The 16,918-nt window shown below is 39.4% G+C and overlaps 1 protein-coding gene across 2 annotated transcripts in view; it reads right to left on the bottom strand.

The window, feature by feature from the left end:
• The window catches only part of LOC146405923 (uncharacterized), a 296,042-nt gene that overhangs the window by 30,044 nt on the left and 249,080 nt on the right, over positions 1-16,918 (bottom strand). The window contains exons 4-5 of one of the 2 annotated variants that reach the window (XM_085023115.1): positions 6,106-6,143; positions 280-4,424 (exon numbers count right to left, since the gene is read on the bottom strand). In XM_085023115.1, coding sequence (XP_084879241.1) covers positions 4,142-4,424; positions 6,106-6,143 — 321 coding nt within the window. In that variant the 3' untranslated portion in view covers positions 280-4,141. Of the gene's footprint in view, positions 1-279; positions 4,425-6,105; positions 6,144-16,918 lie in introns of those variants that run through there. The other variant, XR_014844261.1, reaches the window with a different exon arrangement.

Here is a 16,918-nt window from a genome sequence, read left to right on the forward strand (position 1 = left end):
TGTTTTCTTATATCTATCTTCTAATTCACTCATTTTCTCTTCAGCTGTATCTAAAGCGCTGTTAAACTCATTCACTGAGATCTTAATGGTGATTGTTGAATTTTTCAGCTTAGAAATTTATATGTCTAATTTCCTATTCATTGGCATAATTTTCAATCCCAGTTCTCCTTATTAATTATCTCCTTGGAAATATTGAGAATAATTGTCCAAAAGTTTATTTCTGATTACTCCATTATCTTCTTTACATTTAATCTCTTTCCTTTTCCTGTTTCTCTTTGATTTTGTTCATGTTGTCTCCTTAATTGTCTACTTATTTTTTACTGAATACTTGACATTTTATTTTAAAACTAATAAAAATAATGTAAGGTCCAGGATGGTGCTGCCTTCCTCCAGAGAAAATGTAAGTTTATGTCTGGAAGGTAGTTTAGAGTATTAGCAATGTGGGATAACTTCATCTAAGGATGGATTCACCCCTGAAAAGATCAATTTAACTGACTATATCTTACTCCTAGAATACTGTCATTCTAGTTCCCTAAATTAAGCCTCAGGAGTTACCAGACACCCTGGAGTTCAATGGTACTTGGACTCTATTTTATGTCGCCCTAATTGTTAAAGTCTAGCAAAATTCTTCTTAGCTTCTCAGCCTCTCAGTCTCCCAGAATCAATGGACATTCCTAGTGGAAAAGCTTCAATCACCTTTCTGGGTTTCCATCGTCTATCAGATCTTGGCCTCATGATTTTTCCTTGTTTTATTAGCTCTTTAGGCAGATTAGTTTGGGTCCAGCTTTTCTAATCCCTATAGAGTCATTGATCCAAATTACTTGACCTCTATTACCCAACACTGAAATTCCCTCTCATAGTTCTTCTATCATAATCTAAAAACATGTTCATATCTTGCTAATCTTAAAATTTTAAAGCAAATCACTTCTTTGTCTCTGTACCTTCTTTAAATGTGCTCTATGGCTTACCTTCTCTGCACAGCCATATATCTCAAAGAAGAGGCTGCAACGCTCTGTCCACATCATCATTTTTCAGCCACCCTTTGATAGTCTGGCTTTTCAATCCATTTTTCTTAGCTTTTTTATAGCTCAGAAAGTGCAATAACTGAAATCAGCAGTGAGCACCCAATTGCCAAATCCAACGAACTTGTGTTAGCACATATATTACTCTTTTATATTTGAAATTCTTGAAACACACCAGCCAGAAAATCAATGTAGTTTTATTTTTTGTTTTCTTATCCTTAAAGTTGAACCACCTTCCATAGGTGTAAGGGCTATCTGTTTTTATTTATTTGCTGTAAAATATCTATTCATGTTCTTGCCATTCATGAACCAAGTGTTCATGTCCATTTTTATGGGAGCTATTTGTATATTAAAGATTTAATATTTTATATGAAATGCAGTGTTTTTCCTAGCTTGTCATTTGTCTTTTGACATTATTTTTCTTACCATACAGGTATTTTTCTTTTAATGAAGCAAAGCTTATTAATATCTTGGGACTTTGACTCATATATAAAAATATAATTATGGAATTTCTGATGGTGATTTGTGCTAAGCCAGACTCAGTGGCACCCCAAGTATTTTTTGATAGTTTCTTAAAATCAAAAACACCCTAAATTCCCTGCCAGTAATCTTAGATTATGAGCTCCTAGGACTTTTTGTGCCATTATCCCTGAAAATCAGACATATGGAGGGGCTTCTATCAGGAGTGTGTTCCAACTTTAGCTCCTAGTAGAACATAAGGATTCTGTTGGAATTATCTCAGATTTCAGGGTTACATGTAGAGCTGGACAAAACATGATAATGGTCTGATATCCTGCCAGACACAGCTTGTCCTTTGAAAGTTATCTGACCTTACCTCAAAGGCAATCAAGCTTCAGCCTATTATATGACCTTTGGAACTAAGTGTAATTCAGCTACGATGTGCTTTTAAGAACCAGCAACTGGGAGATAGAGAATCTATTTGTCCACAGAAAAAGGTGATGCACTCTAGAAGGAGACCATGGGCACCATAATTTGGAAAATTTCACTTTATAGCTCTAGGTTGTCAAGTATTAGTTGTATGTTTTATCAACCTTTCTGAGCCTTTCAAAAATATTTCTAATATGGGAACAATCATTTGTGTCTAAAATGGGTGATTGTAGGTATTAAAAAACAAAAATCTAAATCCTTTTCTTTCCCCTGTGTCCACCACCCCGTTCACTTCTTTATTCATATTTGGCAAAGGATGTTATGTTCTATCTTTCCCCATGACATTCAGGAACAGGATCCTATAAAGAAAAGATATTACATGTGTAAAAGAGAATTGAAAAGATCTTAATGATGGAGATGTATGATTAAATATAAAATGGATGGGAGAGGGTGAATGCCTCAAATAAATGATAATATATGAAGTTTGAGAGATAGGAAGAAACAGACACTGAATATTTCTAGAATATAATTGAATCCGAGGAGCATCAATGTTATCGCAGATTACTTAACATGAGAAAGTTCAGGTAAAGAAAATATTAATTCTTTGAGTAAAGGAGTGGGGAATTGGAATAAAGTAGAAAGGGTCAATCATGAGCCAAGATTAGTGAAAGAAATGAAATAACCAGTAGGCTAATCCAAATGCTGGTTCCTTCATAACAAAATCCTTAAGAAATTGCAACAACATAGGGAAGCTGTTACGTTAAAGATCTTACTTATTAAAACTGAGTGAATAGGAACAATTTTCTGGACACTAAAGAATTGCTAAAACATTAAAATAGTGAATTTTGAAAACAGGAAAAAAAAGGTATAAACTAATCAGGAAATTATTTAATAAAATAAAATTGATAGTAAGTATAGAAGATGTAAAAGAGAAATATTGGTTATTATAACTACCTTTTACCTTACTGAAATTTCACACTACAAAAACTAAATAGATATGTTTTAAAATAAAAATAGTAGTCAAGAAATAATGAGAAAAATTAATTATAATATGAATTTAAATGTCCTTATAATGCCCCAATCTATTTTACAGTTCACATATTTCTTTTTAATGAAAAGGATTTTAAAGAAAAAAACAATCCTTTAGTAAACAATAGAAAGATGCCTTTGCAATGCTATAAATCTATTTGTGTAAGGGTGGTGTTCCTTAATGGATACATGTAATTTCAGTCTCTGTGGATGTTCCATTAAAAAACATAATCCTTGAAGTCATTTCATTCCCTTTGAGCTGCAGTTTGAAATTCATCATGTGCAAATGCTTTCAATAATTATAATGGAGGGGAGATAGTGGTGGTAATTGTTTGATGCTCCATGTACATTTGCTTTAAATAGTATTTCAGTATTAATATACAGTCTCAGATATCAGTATGATAGAATATAGCAAGTGGAAAGCGTCAAGAAAAATGTGTCATACTTTCAATTAAAAACTTTAAATTTTTTATTTTTTCAGAAAACACACTTAATTCAAGGCCCTCAGTTCCACTGGGGATCAGACACACCAACTCCATGGGCTGGTCTTCTTTCTGAACTGACAGTTCACATCTGATATGACACTCACCAGCTAAACACATTTATGAATATGTCTCAAATCCTCAAGTCCCCACCAGCAACTTCCCTCCTGGGAGGCCTGAGGAAAGTTTTATTGCTTTCTGGCTTATGCCAGATATCATTATCACTGAATATTTCAAAACCTTCTCTTTCCAAGTTAGCCCTAGTTAATACCAACTGTCTTCTACAAGCATGTGTTTTCTGATATGCTTTCCTTTTTGCTAGGCAGTGTACAGCCCGTTCCAGCTTCCTTTATCCATACACAAAAAGTGAACTGTCATAGTTCCAGTATGACATAGGGCAATTCTCCCTCTGATGTTGTAAAATATTACCCCCAGATGAAAACAGATTCATCGACTGTCCAAATTTCTTAAAACTATGATTCGATAGTTACCTTTAAGTAACCTAGTTCTCTGTGAAATATGAAAACCTGTTGTTCTTTTCCTATTAATAGTAATTTAGAGTGAACTCAATTACAATTGCTTCCATGGTCTAGTGTTATAAATAAAAATCTGATTCATGATCCAACATTATGCAGAAATAAAAGGTATTCAGTTTGGTAATGTGCATCTAATCCAAATTGATTGTGTTCCACCCCAGCATTCCAACCACTAAATTATCATTTATCTTTGTCTGTTAATAAACATTACAGATTCTGTCACTGTCCTTTGGAGATTACTATGCCGACCACATGAATCTTCAAATGATGATGCTGAGTAAATACTACTACTACTTCTTAATGCTAATATAGATTCTCTGCTTTTACCAGCCCAGGGAAGCTCTGTCATTCTGTCATGTTGGGTGACAATGTGTGAGGCAGGAAGTAATGTAGCCAAATATTCAGGGCTCCACGCATCCTGTGAATATGTTGCAGGCCGTCTGAAGCAAATGCAAAGGGAGGACACACTGTAAAATAAAAACAAAAGTCTGCCAATGTAGCACAATTATCCAGCAGTGAATCACCCCAGCAATGCATGGAGAAGCCAAAAAAATTACATCTGTACCTAAAAATATTTTGTCTGACCAGCCAATCACCATAGTGGGGCAGCACAAAGAATTCATCAGACAGTAAAAATGAGAACCCATATAACAGGCCACTCCTCAAAGTAAAAATAGATAACTAAATAAGATCTTTCATAAGAGTTACAATTTATAATGTCATAAATAAAACGTTATTACATGTTTATAAAAGAAGTGGGCTAAAACTTGATCACCAATGCCCCACACTGACCACATTTAGTTAACTAGTTAAGTTAAAAGTGAAGCTGGAAGAATGCCAGTGTGAAAGAAAACCTGAAAAAAAATTTTTGAAAGGCTGGACTTTACCAGTCAACATGAAATATTAGTCTAAGCGGGACTTGACAAAGACGATGTTGTAGGAAAACAACGGACGTGGAAGCAGAAGCTGGAAATGGGGACAAAAGAGCTGGACATGATGACACCACAGAAGACACTGTTAATGCTGAAATTTCTGAATGTAGAGGAACTAACCATGGAGGTGCACATGTTCTTTGCTCATTGGTTGTGGGTCTTTCACTGCACTGCTGAGCAAAGGGGACACACACAAAAAGAAAACTTAATCTTGCCCTAATCATGCTGAAAAATGTAAGTGGAGAATAAAGACGAATGAACAGAAAATAGAAACAGAAACTCAGCAATGAACAAGCATTAAAACTGTGCTGCACAATAGCTAAGACATGGAAGCAACCTAAATGTCCATCAACAGATGAATGGATTAAGATGTGGTACATGTATACAATGGAGTACTACTCAGCCATAAAAAAGAAGGAATTGCAGCAACATGGATGGAACTGGAGATTCTTATACTAAGTGAAGTACGTCAGAAAAAGAAAGAAGTACCATATGATATCACGTATATGTGGAATCTAAAATATTGCACAAATGAACCTATCTACAAAACAGAAACAGACTCACAGAGTTAGAGAACAGACTTGTGGTTGCCAAGGGGTGGGGGTAGAGAATGGGATGGACTTGGAGTTTGAGGTTAGTAGGTGCAAACTATTACATTTGGAATGGATAAACAATAAGGTCCTACTGTGTAGCACAGGGAACTATATCCAGTCTCTTGGGATAGACCATGATGGACAATAATATATGATTTGGTCACTTTGCTGTACAGCAGAAATTGGCACAATGCTGTAAATCTACTATAATAATTTTTTAAATTTAAATTTAAAAAATAAATTAGGAGTTCCCATGACAGTACAGTGGAAATGAACCTGACTAGTATCCATGAGGATGTGGGTTTGATCCCTGGCTTTGCTCAGTGGGTGGTGGATCCAGCCTTGCCAAGAGCTGTGGTGTAGGTAGAAGATGTAGCTTGGATTTGGCATTGCTGTGGTTGTGGTATAGGCCAGCAGCTGTAGCTCAGATTCGACCCCTAGCCTGGGAAGGTCCATATGCCATATGTGCAACCCTAAAAAGCAAAGAAATATAATTAACTAATTAATTAATTGAAAAAACTATGAGCTGAAAACTACATATGCTATATAACACAACAGAAAGTTAAAAGTAAAATAGGATGTTGCATTATCACTCAAAGACAGTTCAAAAACTGAATTCATACCTTTGGTAAGGACTGGATACAACAGTGGGCAGGAAAGCCTGGGGGTAGACAAGAGTTAGGTAAAAGACACTTTGCCTCATAGAAACACTCCCTGAGGAATTGATACAGCTTTAAGGTTATCAGAAACACTTTTTTTTTTTTTTTTGTCTTTTGTTTTTTAGGGCCACATCAGAGGCATATGGAAGTTCCCAAGCTACGGGTTGATTCAAAGCTGTAGCTGCCACAGCCATAGCAACTCGGGATCTGAGCAGGATCTGCAACCCACACCACAGCTCATGGCAATGCTAGATCCTTAACCCACTGAGCAACGCCAGAGATCGAACCCATGTCCTCATGGATACTAGTCAGCTTCGTTAACCACTGAGCCACAATGCAGAACTCCAGAAACATTCTTGAATCTCTAGGAAAGAAATAAAATTAGGACAAGTTGAATCTGTTTTATAAAATGTGGTTTAAACAATAAGAACAATGAGATTAGGATACAAAATAAACATACAAAAATAACCATATTTCTATGTTAATGATAGACTATCAAAAAAAGAAATTAAGAAAATAATTTTACTCCAAAGAGCATCAAAAAATAAAATATTAGGAATGAATTTAACCAAAAAGGTGAAATATCTGTTTGCTAAAAACTATAAAATATTGGAGTTCCCGTCGTGGCGCAGTGGTTAACGAATCCGACTAGGAACCATGAGGTTGCGGGTTCGATCCCTGCCCTTGCTCAGTGGGTTAAGGATCCGGCGTTGCCGTGAGCTGTGGTGTAGGTTGCAGACGCGGCTCGGATCCCTCGTTGCTGTGGCTCTGGCGTAGGCCGGTGGCTACAGCTCTGATTCAACCCCTAGCCTGGGAACCTCCATATGCCGCGGGAGCGGCCCAAGAAATAGCAACAATAACAACAACAACAACAAAGACAAAAGACAAAAAAAAAAAAACTATAAAATATTGTTGAAGGTAATTGAAGAAGACACAAATATAAATATATCCTATATTCATTGACTAGAAGGACTAAATAACATTAAAATGTTCATATGATTCAGAGATCTACACATTTACTGTAATCCTTCTCAAAATCCAATGGCATTTGCACAGAAATAGCACAAACAACTCTAAAATTAAAACCACAAAATACCCTGACTAGAAAAAGAAGGGTCTTGAGACAGAAGAACAAAGGTGGAGTCATCACACTTTCTGATTTCAAAATGTACTACAAAGCTATCATAATCGACACAGCATAGTCCTGTCATAACAACAGATATATAGACCAATGAAAGAGAATAAAAATCTCAGAAATAAATCCACACATTTACAGTCAATTGATCTTCAACAAAGGTGCCAAAAACATACAAGAAAAAGATCATCATTTCAATAAATGATGTTGGAAAACGAATTCTTTACATGCAGAAGAATAAAATTGGACCCTACCTGACTTCATACACAAAAATTAACTCACAGTCAATCAATGACCTTAATGGAAGACCCGAAGCCATAAAACCATTAGAAGAAAACCTAGCTTCTTGATATTGGTCTGGGGAATAATATTTTATATATGACCCCAAAAGCACAGGTAGCAAAGGCAAAAATAGACAAGTGGTATTGCATCGAACTAAAAGTTTCTGCACAGAAAAGGAAACTATCAACAGACGATCAATGGAATAGGAGAAAATATTTACATCTGATAGAGTCAAATTAAAAAATATATAAGGAACTCAATCAATAACAAGAAAACAAATAACCCGATTAAAAATGGCCAAAGAATAGACGTTTCTCAAAAGAAGATAAGCAAAGGGCCACAAATATATGAAAAGATATTTAACACTGTTAAACGGGGAAAAGCAAATCAAACTCATAATGAAATATCTCCTTGCATATGTGCGGATGGCTATTATTTTTTAAGAGATAACTAGTGTTGGGGAGGATGTGAAGAAAAGGGAATCTTTGTAGCTGGCTGGTGGGAACGTATATTGGTAAGGCCATTATGGAAGAGTGTGAGAAAAGGAGGAGCTGACTGAAGCCTCTGCCACCTGTTGGCAACCTCTGGGTGATTATTCTGGACTGGGTGGCTGAGGGGTGCTCCCTTGGAGCTCACTGTTCTATTTTACCACTCCTACCATGGAAGGTTCAGTCAAGGAGGAGGCCTTTTACAGAGAGCGGAAGATTGCTCCGCTCAAGAATATGGGAAGTTCAGGGCTTCAGGCCTGGTTAATCACACTGCATGCTATGGAAAGAAGTACCAGCTGCCATCATCCTGCCTCTGAGGGGAAACTTCTGAGGGAGTCCTTCTGTGGGAAGTTTCTGAGGAAACCCTTGCTGGAGGAGCGTTCCAAGGGGAACCTTCTATAGGGAACCTGGGAGAAAATCTGAAGGCATCTTCTGGGAGGAATCTTCTGCAGGAAACCTGGGAAAAATTCTGAGGGAATGTTCTGAGGGGAATCTTCTGTAGGAAACCTGGGAAAAATTCTGAGAGAATCTGGGAGGAATCTTCTGTAGGAAACCTGGGAAAAATTCTGAGGGAATCTTCTGGTGGGAATCTTCTGTAGGGAACCTGGGAAAAATTCTGAGAGAATCTGGGAGGAAACTTCTGTAGGGAACCTGGGAAAAATTCTGAGGGAATCTTCTGGGGGAAACTTTCTAAGGCAAACCTTCTGAGGGAAACTTCTGAAGCACACCTGGGAGAAATTCTGGGAATTCTCCTGGGGAAACAGTTGAGGGGACCCTTCCATGTGGAGCCTACCTTAGGAAACTTTTTAAAGGAAACTTATGTGGGAAAACTTTCAGAATCACAGAGAGTGAGTATAGACTAAAGAGCAGTGGTAAAAGGGAAGGGTGAACATTTGTAAGGTTTTCCTGGTCAGCATCCAGTCTCCTTTTCTGGTAACAGCACCCTGATCTTTCTTAGGAAACTGTCTCTTCGCATCTTTCATTGATGGGGTTCAGATGCTGCTGCCATGATGTTTTGCCCCTAGGGGGGGGACCCCAGATGGAAGCCAGGCCAAGCAAAGGGCTTCCAACCCACTGGCCAGAGCAATATTGTGTCAAGGGTGGACAAGTAATGCCAGACATGCAACAAAATTCAATTCTGGGATATTTGTCTAGATGTGGGCAATAAAACATTCTTTTTGTGTTGGCCTTCAAGCTGTACAATATGATTGACCTGGAACTGCTAGAGGTCACCATGTAGAGACAGCCAGTCTAGGCTTTTGATTCATAGAGGTAAAATAAAGTTAAAATACAGAATGAATAAATACCAAGCATTTACTCACCATATATCTACACCCAACTGTATCTGAAATAAATCTTTAGAATCCAAAACTTACATTTTTGTTTATGTTTGTTTAAGCCAAATTTGGGTTGTGTTTCTAGCATAAATAAAGCAGTAAAGTAAAAGATAAGTAAATTGAAAATAAGAAGTACAAGTGGAAATTATTAAGGGTGAGCTTGTCATCTACACTTAATAAAAATCTAGCATTTTGCATTTAGGCCATGTCTGTTTAATATTTTTAAAAAATTTGCTCATGAAGAAAGAAATATGGGAAGTTAATGTTTACTAACTAAATGGGAATTTAAAAAAAAAAATCTACACCATGGTTGTCCAAAGATAAAAAAGTACCTGTTCACTTACAAGCTTACATCTACTGGTAAGTAGGGAAAAATGTAACTAGGAGTCCGATTCTATTTGAACTTAGTCCATTTTATTTATGCAAATAGATCCTTTTTTAAGGAAAGTCTTCTGTTTTGAAACGGTCCCTCACCCTTCTCTCCGAAGCCCTGAGTGCAGAGGGTATGGAGGGCTTTTCACCCTCATGGGAGCAAACATGGTGTCAGTTCCTCAGGGCAGATGATCTCTGTTTTCTCTGGACTCACCCTGGGAGTTCAAATACAAAGTTGAAACGACTTTTGAGTTGGCCCTTCTTGGACTGCTTTGTGCCCCCTGGTGCTCCTGCAGGCTCAGGGCCATCTGGTCACCCATTCATTCCCAGCTTGAGAAATCTATTCTGGAGCCCTAGTGACAGCCACCAGGCATGCCTCAGCTCCGGAAACCCCAAAGGATGAGCTCCCAGCAAGACTTTCAGTGTGATTTCTGAGTCACGTCCAGGCCCATCCAGGAACAAGGACAATGTGGCAATGCTGAATGCAAGGGCCTTCCCGGGCCTGAACACACACATCTGTTTTGCTATAACTCTGTTCCTCGATGATACAGGGCAGCGTGCAAGCTAGCCTCCTCCAAGCACCCCCAAATGAGAAGAAGGGCAAGATCCTCAGCCACTTGCATCCCCTTATTTTACCGATGGATTGATTGTTTGCTTTTTAGGGCTGCACCTGCGGCATATGTGGGTTCCCAGGATAGGGGTCAAAGTGCATCTACACCACAGCCACAGCAACGCCAGATCCGAGCTGCATCTGCAACCTACACCACAGCTCACGGCAATGTCAGATCCTTAGCCCACTGAAGGGGGGCAGGTATGGATCAGCATCCTCATGGAACCTGCTGACCCACAACAGGAGTTCCCCTCTTATTTTATTTAAACCATTTCCTTCTCTCTGGGCCAAAGCTCCAAGCGGAAAACCAGAAAGCATGTATCCATCTGAGTGTTGCACTGGTTTCACTTCTTCCCATAAACCCTAAGGCTGGAGAGCAGGCGGGCTTTCTGTTTGTTCCCGTTTTACTTAGATCATATTTTCCTTCTAATTCCAGGGAAGCCCAGTGGCGACAAGGTCTCTCTCCTACACTATAGGAGAATGCTGTGGACTGAAGCTTCCAAGTGGCTAAACAAGGAGAAAAAGGGATGTGGGAGAACATTTTCTCAAGGCAAAATATCTGCGAAAATGACCGTCTCGCTGCATAATCTTATTTTGCCTGGCTTTGCTCTCTGCCTTTCAGCTGTAACAAATCCCAGTACCACTTTCAGCGGATGGAGGCAGAAGGGAGCTAGGGCAAAGATCCACACTGGGTAAGACAAAAAAGCAAAGCACATCTGATTTTTAAAACAATGTCTCCATTACACTACAGAGTTTCCATTGTCGTTTTCACATGTATTATCTTAATTGATTCTCTCTATGCTTAAGGTTTATTGAAAATACTGAACAAGAGCCCTACAAGATACAATTGTTTATCTAGAAATGAGAACATGAATCTTGGACAAGATAAGAAATTTGCACCCAGTCATATTACAAGCCAAATTTGAGTTTATTTGAATCAAAATCCACATAAATAAAGATTGTAAGTGACTCAAGGCCAGAAAAGGGAACTACTCCATTTTAGAAAAGAATTGCATTTGCACAGTTTCCAACAGGAAGGCATGTCTAAGACCTGAATCAAAGAAGATAAAATATGGCAGGTATAATTGTCCAGGGAGGATTTAGGTTTAAAAGTCTTTTGTGTATGAAGGGGATGGAGGCCACCTGGCTTGATAGCAACTCCTATGAAATGGGGGTGGAGGGTAGCGGTTCGTGGGCTAGAATTCTGTGGGACCATCCGTCTGCTTCGGGCGATTAAGAAAAGGTGGGGAGAGGCACTGAGGAAATAAAGAGGCCGTGAGAGCTTACAGGAAGGCAAATTTTGACTCACTGCAAAGAGACGCTTCACACTAAATATGAAGTGGGGATTTGTACAGCAGTAAGATTCAGACACAGAAATAGCCAGGCAGGGGCTAAAGGAGCATCTGTGTACGCAAAATACCTACAAATCACTAAGATAAGCTCACCAACTCAGTAGAGAAATGGCATATTGACTGGAGACCCTCCAGGCAAGGTCCCCCCTATCTCCTCCCTGCCCTGGGCTGGTAGGACCACAGCCACAGGCTCCCTGCCTCCCCCATGGCTCACAATGAAAGTCCTGCCAGGAGGTAAGAGGGAAGGGACTCAAGCCAGTGAGTTTATCTCCCCCTCTCCCCACCCTCACTCTTCCCATATGAGGCCACCAGAGCTCTGCATGCTCCAGGGAAGGTCGCACGCCTGTCTCTGATTGATTCTACGCTTCCACCTTCAGGCCTAAGAATGTAACTAGTGACAACACTTTCGCCTGCCTTGGGGTCCCACCCACATGTTTATAAATCATCCTTTTATTAAAATTTCCTTTACTTGCCTACCGTGGGTGTGCTCTCTGCTTCCTTCTGGAATCCTGGCTGACTGAGTCCATGACGTCAAGAGGACCCTCGCATCAGAGGAACCTCAAAAGCCCCATAAAGATGCTCAATAGCATTATTCATCATGAAAATGCCAAATAAGGCCAAAGGGTTATCATTCCACAGCCACGAGATTGGCAAGAGTTCAACACTTAATGGTAATAAATTTTGGCAGAAGAGTGCAGAATCATGGGCTCACTCCTAAACCAATGGCGGAAGTGCCATATGATACAACCCTTTAGAAAATAATTTGACATTCCCTAGGAAAGTTAAAAATGTGTATAACCTGACCCAGCTCTTCTATGTGCAGGTGTGGACAAGAAGGTACATTCTAGCCATGTTTATAACCATAAGAAAAGCAAAACCTGGAAAGAGATAACCCAAATGTCTACTGACACACAATAAAACAGTGTCCAGCAATGGAAAAAATAATGAACAAAGGTGACACACATCACGATGATACTGTTGTTCAAAACATAATCTTGAAGAAAGAAACCAATTTTCAGGGCACTTTTTACAAGATTCATCCGTCTGAAGTGCAAAGTCATGCAAAAGAAAATGACACTTTGTTTAAAGGATACACACATGGATGGCAAATTCACAAAGACAAGCCAAGGAGTGACAGACAAAAAAATCTCAGGTATTCTTTACTCCTGGCAGATGGGGGGGTGTGTGGAGATGCATGTAGGGTCTCTATGGGGATTGGTAAAGACTTTCTCTTAAGCTGGAAGGCATCTGAATTATTGTTTCACTTTCTGTACTTTACATTCATTTAAAACATTTTTTTATGTACTCAGACTTTAACACAAATATTAAAAAGGAAGTCAAACAAAAGAGTCTATAAAAAAAAACTAATGTTAGTAGATTATAAGAACACTGTGACACTATATTAGTTTTACGTTGCTGTGTAACCATCACTACTAACTGAGTGGCTTAAAACAAGGCAAATGTGGGATCTCACCGTTTCTATGGGTCACAAGTCCAGGCACATCACAGGCTGCCTTCCCAGAGCAGGCATTCTTTTTTTTTTGCGGGGGTGGGGGTGGTTGGCTGAGCATGTGGAAGTTCCCAGGCCAGGGATCAAACCCACGCCACAGCAGAGACCCAAGCCGCAGCAGGGACAACTCCTGATCCTTAACCAGCTGTGTCATGGGGGAACTCCCCAGAGAAGACCTTCTTGACCTCCAAGTTTTTATTAAACTTTATGTTATTACCTGTTAAGGCTTATTTTCTTCTTCGTACCTATCACCGTTCACAATTATTTATGTGTCCACTGGTTAATGGTCTGCATTCCCACACCCCCAGACTAAAAGACAGGACTGTTGCAGAGTTGTACCCCCAGCCTCCCTTTCAATTAGGTGGGAGATATATGACTAATTCTGGTCGGAGGACTGTGAGCAAAGTGATGTGACATTTCTAGACTAAAGAGTTAAGAGCCAGAACGCCTCCTCTGCCCCAATCCTCCCTAACATCATGACTGAATGCTACCTTTTCTAGAGTTCATGGCCACAAGGCGAAGGAGGCCCTCCAACCTCATCAGACTTCTAAGAGCAAGGAATAAACTTTTGTTGTGTGATTGAGAGCTCAGTTTGGTTCGACAGTATGACCATAGCCTAGGCTGATTTTTTTTTCTCAGTCATTATATTTTCAATAATTGAAGGAGAGTCTAGGGTATCAAATCCTCACCAATACTTTTTTAAAGAAAGGAAGGATGGAAAGAATGGAGGAAAGGAGGAAAGGAAGGAGGGAAGGGAGTGGGAGAAAACAAATTATAATTGAGTGAATTTAATGCTCACGGAGATGTATGTGTTTATGCCGTGGCTTCTAGTCCCCCGTGTGCACTCCGGGGTACCCCGTGCACACTCCTCCCACCGTTTGGGGGCCCTTCGACATGCCTACTTGCTCCACTGCTCTGTGACTTTGAGCAAATCACTCCCCTGTCTGATTTTCCTGATCTGTGAAATGGGCCTAAGAACATTTATCTAACCCACTTTGCGAAGTTATGGTGACGATAAACGTGTAGACACCCTCCTAATGCTTTATAAACTGTAAAATAATATATAAGTAGAACTCATTATTGCAGTTCAGTTTTCTTTGGCTTTGCCTTGGGCTGACTCAATTAAACAGAAATTTACACAACAGCATTTGAGTAAAGAGATAAAGGGCTGAGAATAAAAGTGCAACAACAGTGAGCCCCAATAGGTAAATACGTATTTGACCCAATCGCAAGTAAATTCTTCCGTGCTTATTAATAACAAAATTAGAGGTTATCATTGTCTAAAATTGGCTGTATTGTGAAAGGAAGGATATCCTATCTAACAAGAGTTTATATCTTTCATCACACCTCTGTGTTGCCCTTCTCAACGAGGGGTAGTAGAGAGGGAGGATGAGGCGTAAGAGCATTAGGCTTATAACTGTCATTGTAATTCTGTAATCATCTACACGGGCAAAGAATCTGAAGAGGAATGAGTGCATGCGTCCATGCATAACTGAATCACTTTGTCATACAGGAGAAATAATTGCAACAATGTATATCAACTGTGCTTCAATAAAGCTTTAAAAAATGAAAAAAAAAAAAAAGTCAATGGTAGAACTTGACTTGAAAGCCCAAAGGGCAGGCACAGTTCCAGGTCATGTCACCTGATCTCGCCTTGCATTATTAGGGAAAGTAGAGGCTGAAGAAATCTAAGGACAAGCCTCCAAAGATGAGGGAACATTTTTGTAGCTAAAAAAAAACAGCAAATAGGATTGTGCCAATAAATCTGTAGGGGAAACATATCAAAGAGACTCTGTTTAAGAATGAACATGGGGAGTTCCTACAGTGGCTCAGCGGTAACGAACCCAACTAGTATCCATGAGGATACAGGTTTGATCCCTGGCCTTGCTCAGGGGTTAAGGATTTGGTGTTGCCATGCGCTGTGGTGTAGGTTGCAGACGTGGTTCAGATCCTGTGTGGTTGTGGCTGTGCTGTGGCATAAGCTGGCAGCTGTAGCTCCAATTGGACCTCTAGCCTGGGAACTTTCAAATGCTGCTGATGTGGCCATAAAGAAAAAAAATAAAAAATAAAAAATAAAAGAAGGAATATGGGGGAGTTCCCCTCACGTCTCAGTGGAAATGAATCTGGCTAGTGTCCACGAGGACGCAGGTTCAATCCCCGGCCTTGCTCAGTAGGTTGGGGATCCGGCGTAGCCATGGGCTGTGGTGTGGGTCATAGATGTGGCTGGGGTCTGGCATTGCTGTGGCTGTGGTGTAGGCTGGCACCTGTAGCTCCGATTCGACCCCTAGCTTGGGAGCTTCCATGTGCTGTGGGGACAGCCCTAAAAAGACAAAAAAAAAATTTAAAAAAGAAGTAATATATTTAGTTAGTAAGAGTAGTCTGAGATACAGCCATTAAAAAAGAATGAAATATTGCCATTTGCAGCAACATGGATGGACCTAGAGATTATTGCACTAAATAAAGTCTGACAAAGGAAGACAAATATTTTATGATATCACTTATATGTGAAATCTAAAAAATAATGCAAATGAATCTATATACAAAATGGAAACAGACCCACAGACACAGAAAACAAACTTAATTACTGAAGGGGAAAGGGAGGGTGGGAAGGATAAATGAGGAGAATGGGATTAACAGATACAAACCACTATGCAGAGAATAGATACGCAACAAGGATTTACTCTATAGCACAGGGAACTATATTCAATATCTTGTAATAACCTATAATGGAAAATAACCATTTTGCTATACACCTTAAATGAACATAATATTGTAAATCAGCTATACCTCAATTTTAAAAAGGGGCGGGTAGGATTTCCAGTTGTGGTTCAGAAGGTTAAGGACTTGATATTGTCTCGGTTGAGGATGGGTAGGTTTGATCCCTGGCCTTGCTCAGTGGGTTGAGGATCTGGCATTGCTACAAGCTGCGAGCATAGGGCGCAGATGTGGCTTGGAACTGGCATTGCTGTGGCTGTGGTGTGGGCTGGCAGCTGCAGCTCCAGTTCAGCCCCCAGACCAGAAACATCCATATTCCACAGGTGCAGCCATTTAAAAAAAAAAAAAAAAAAAAGAGTCTGAGCTATACTCCAGTTTGCAAGTACTCCTTTGTATTTCCTCACTGTGCAGGATGGTGACGTGACAGAAGAGTTGAGATCTTTCTGAATTCTGAATGACATAGTCTCAGTTTTAAGGTAATGAATATGAGGATGAGTAATCAAAAATTTTATATATTATGCCCACGTGTTTCAAAAATCTTGTCTCTCCTGTATCTACTCAGTACTCGGTGATGAATAAATTAAACACAAAGCATATAAATCAACAGAAACCATGAGTTTACACACACTCTAAGCTTCCTTGTCCATGCAGTGAAATAACTGAACCCAAACAGATTCTCTCGGCCATAAGGCATAAGCGGAGAGTCTTCACAAGACAAGCAAAGCCTTCTTTTTACATCACTTTGGTACACAAACATATTTTGCATTTTTGAGTTAGTGGACTTCTGATCTTCATTTTATAACTATCTCTGTTGGGCTCTTGACCAAGCACAGAAGTACTGACCTTTTTAGTTTTCAACAGAATGTCCTTTTTTATTTAGCTTATTGTTAAATATATTCATCATTTGAATGGGAAGTGCTACAGCGCATTGTATGACATATGTAATATATATAAATCCATGTGGAAGGTGGGTGTA

Source organism: Sus scrofa, chromosome 1 (assembly GCF_054392235.1).
Source record: "Sus scrofa isolate SSC_HxYL_T2T_F1_AM1 chromosome 1, Sscrofa_HxYL_maternal_Yorkshire_Landrace_v2.0, whole genome shotgun sequence".
NCBI classification, from domain to species: Eukaryota; Metazoa; Chordata; class Mammalia; order Artiodactyla; family Suidae; genus Sus; species Sus scrofa.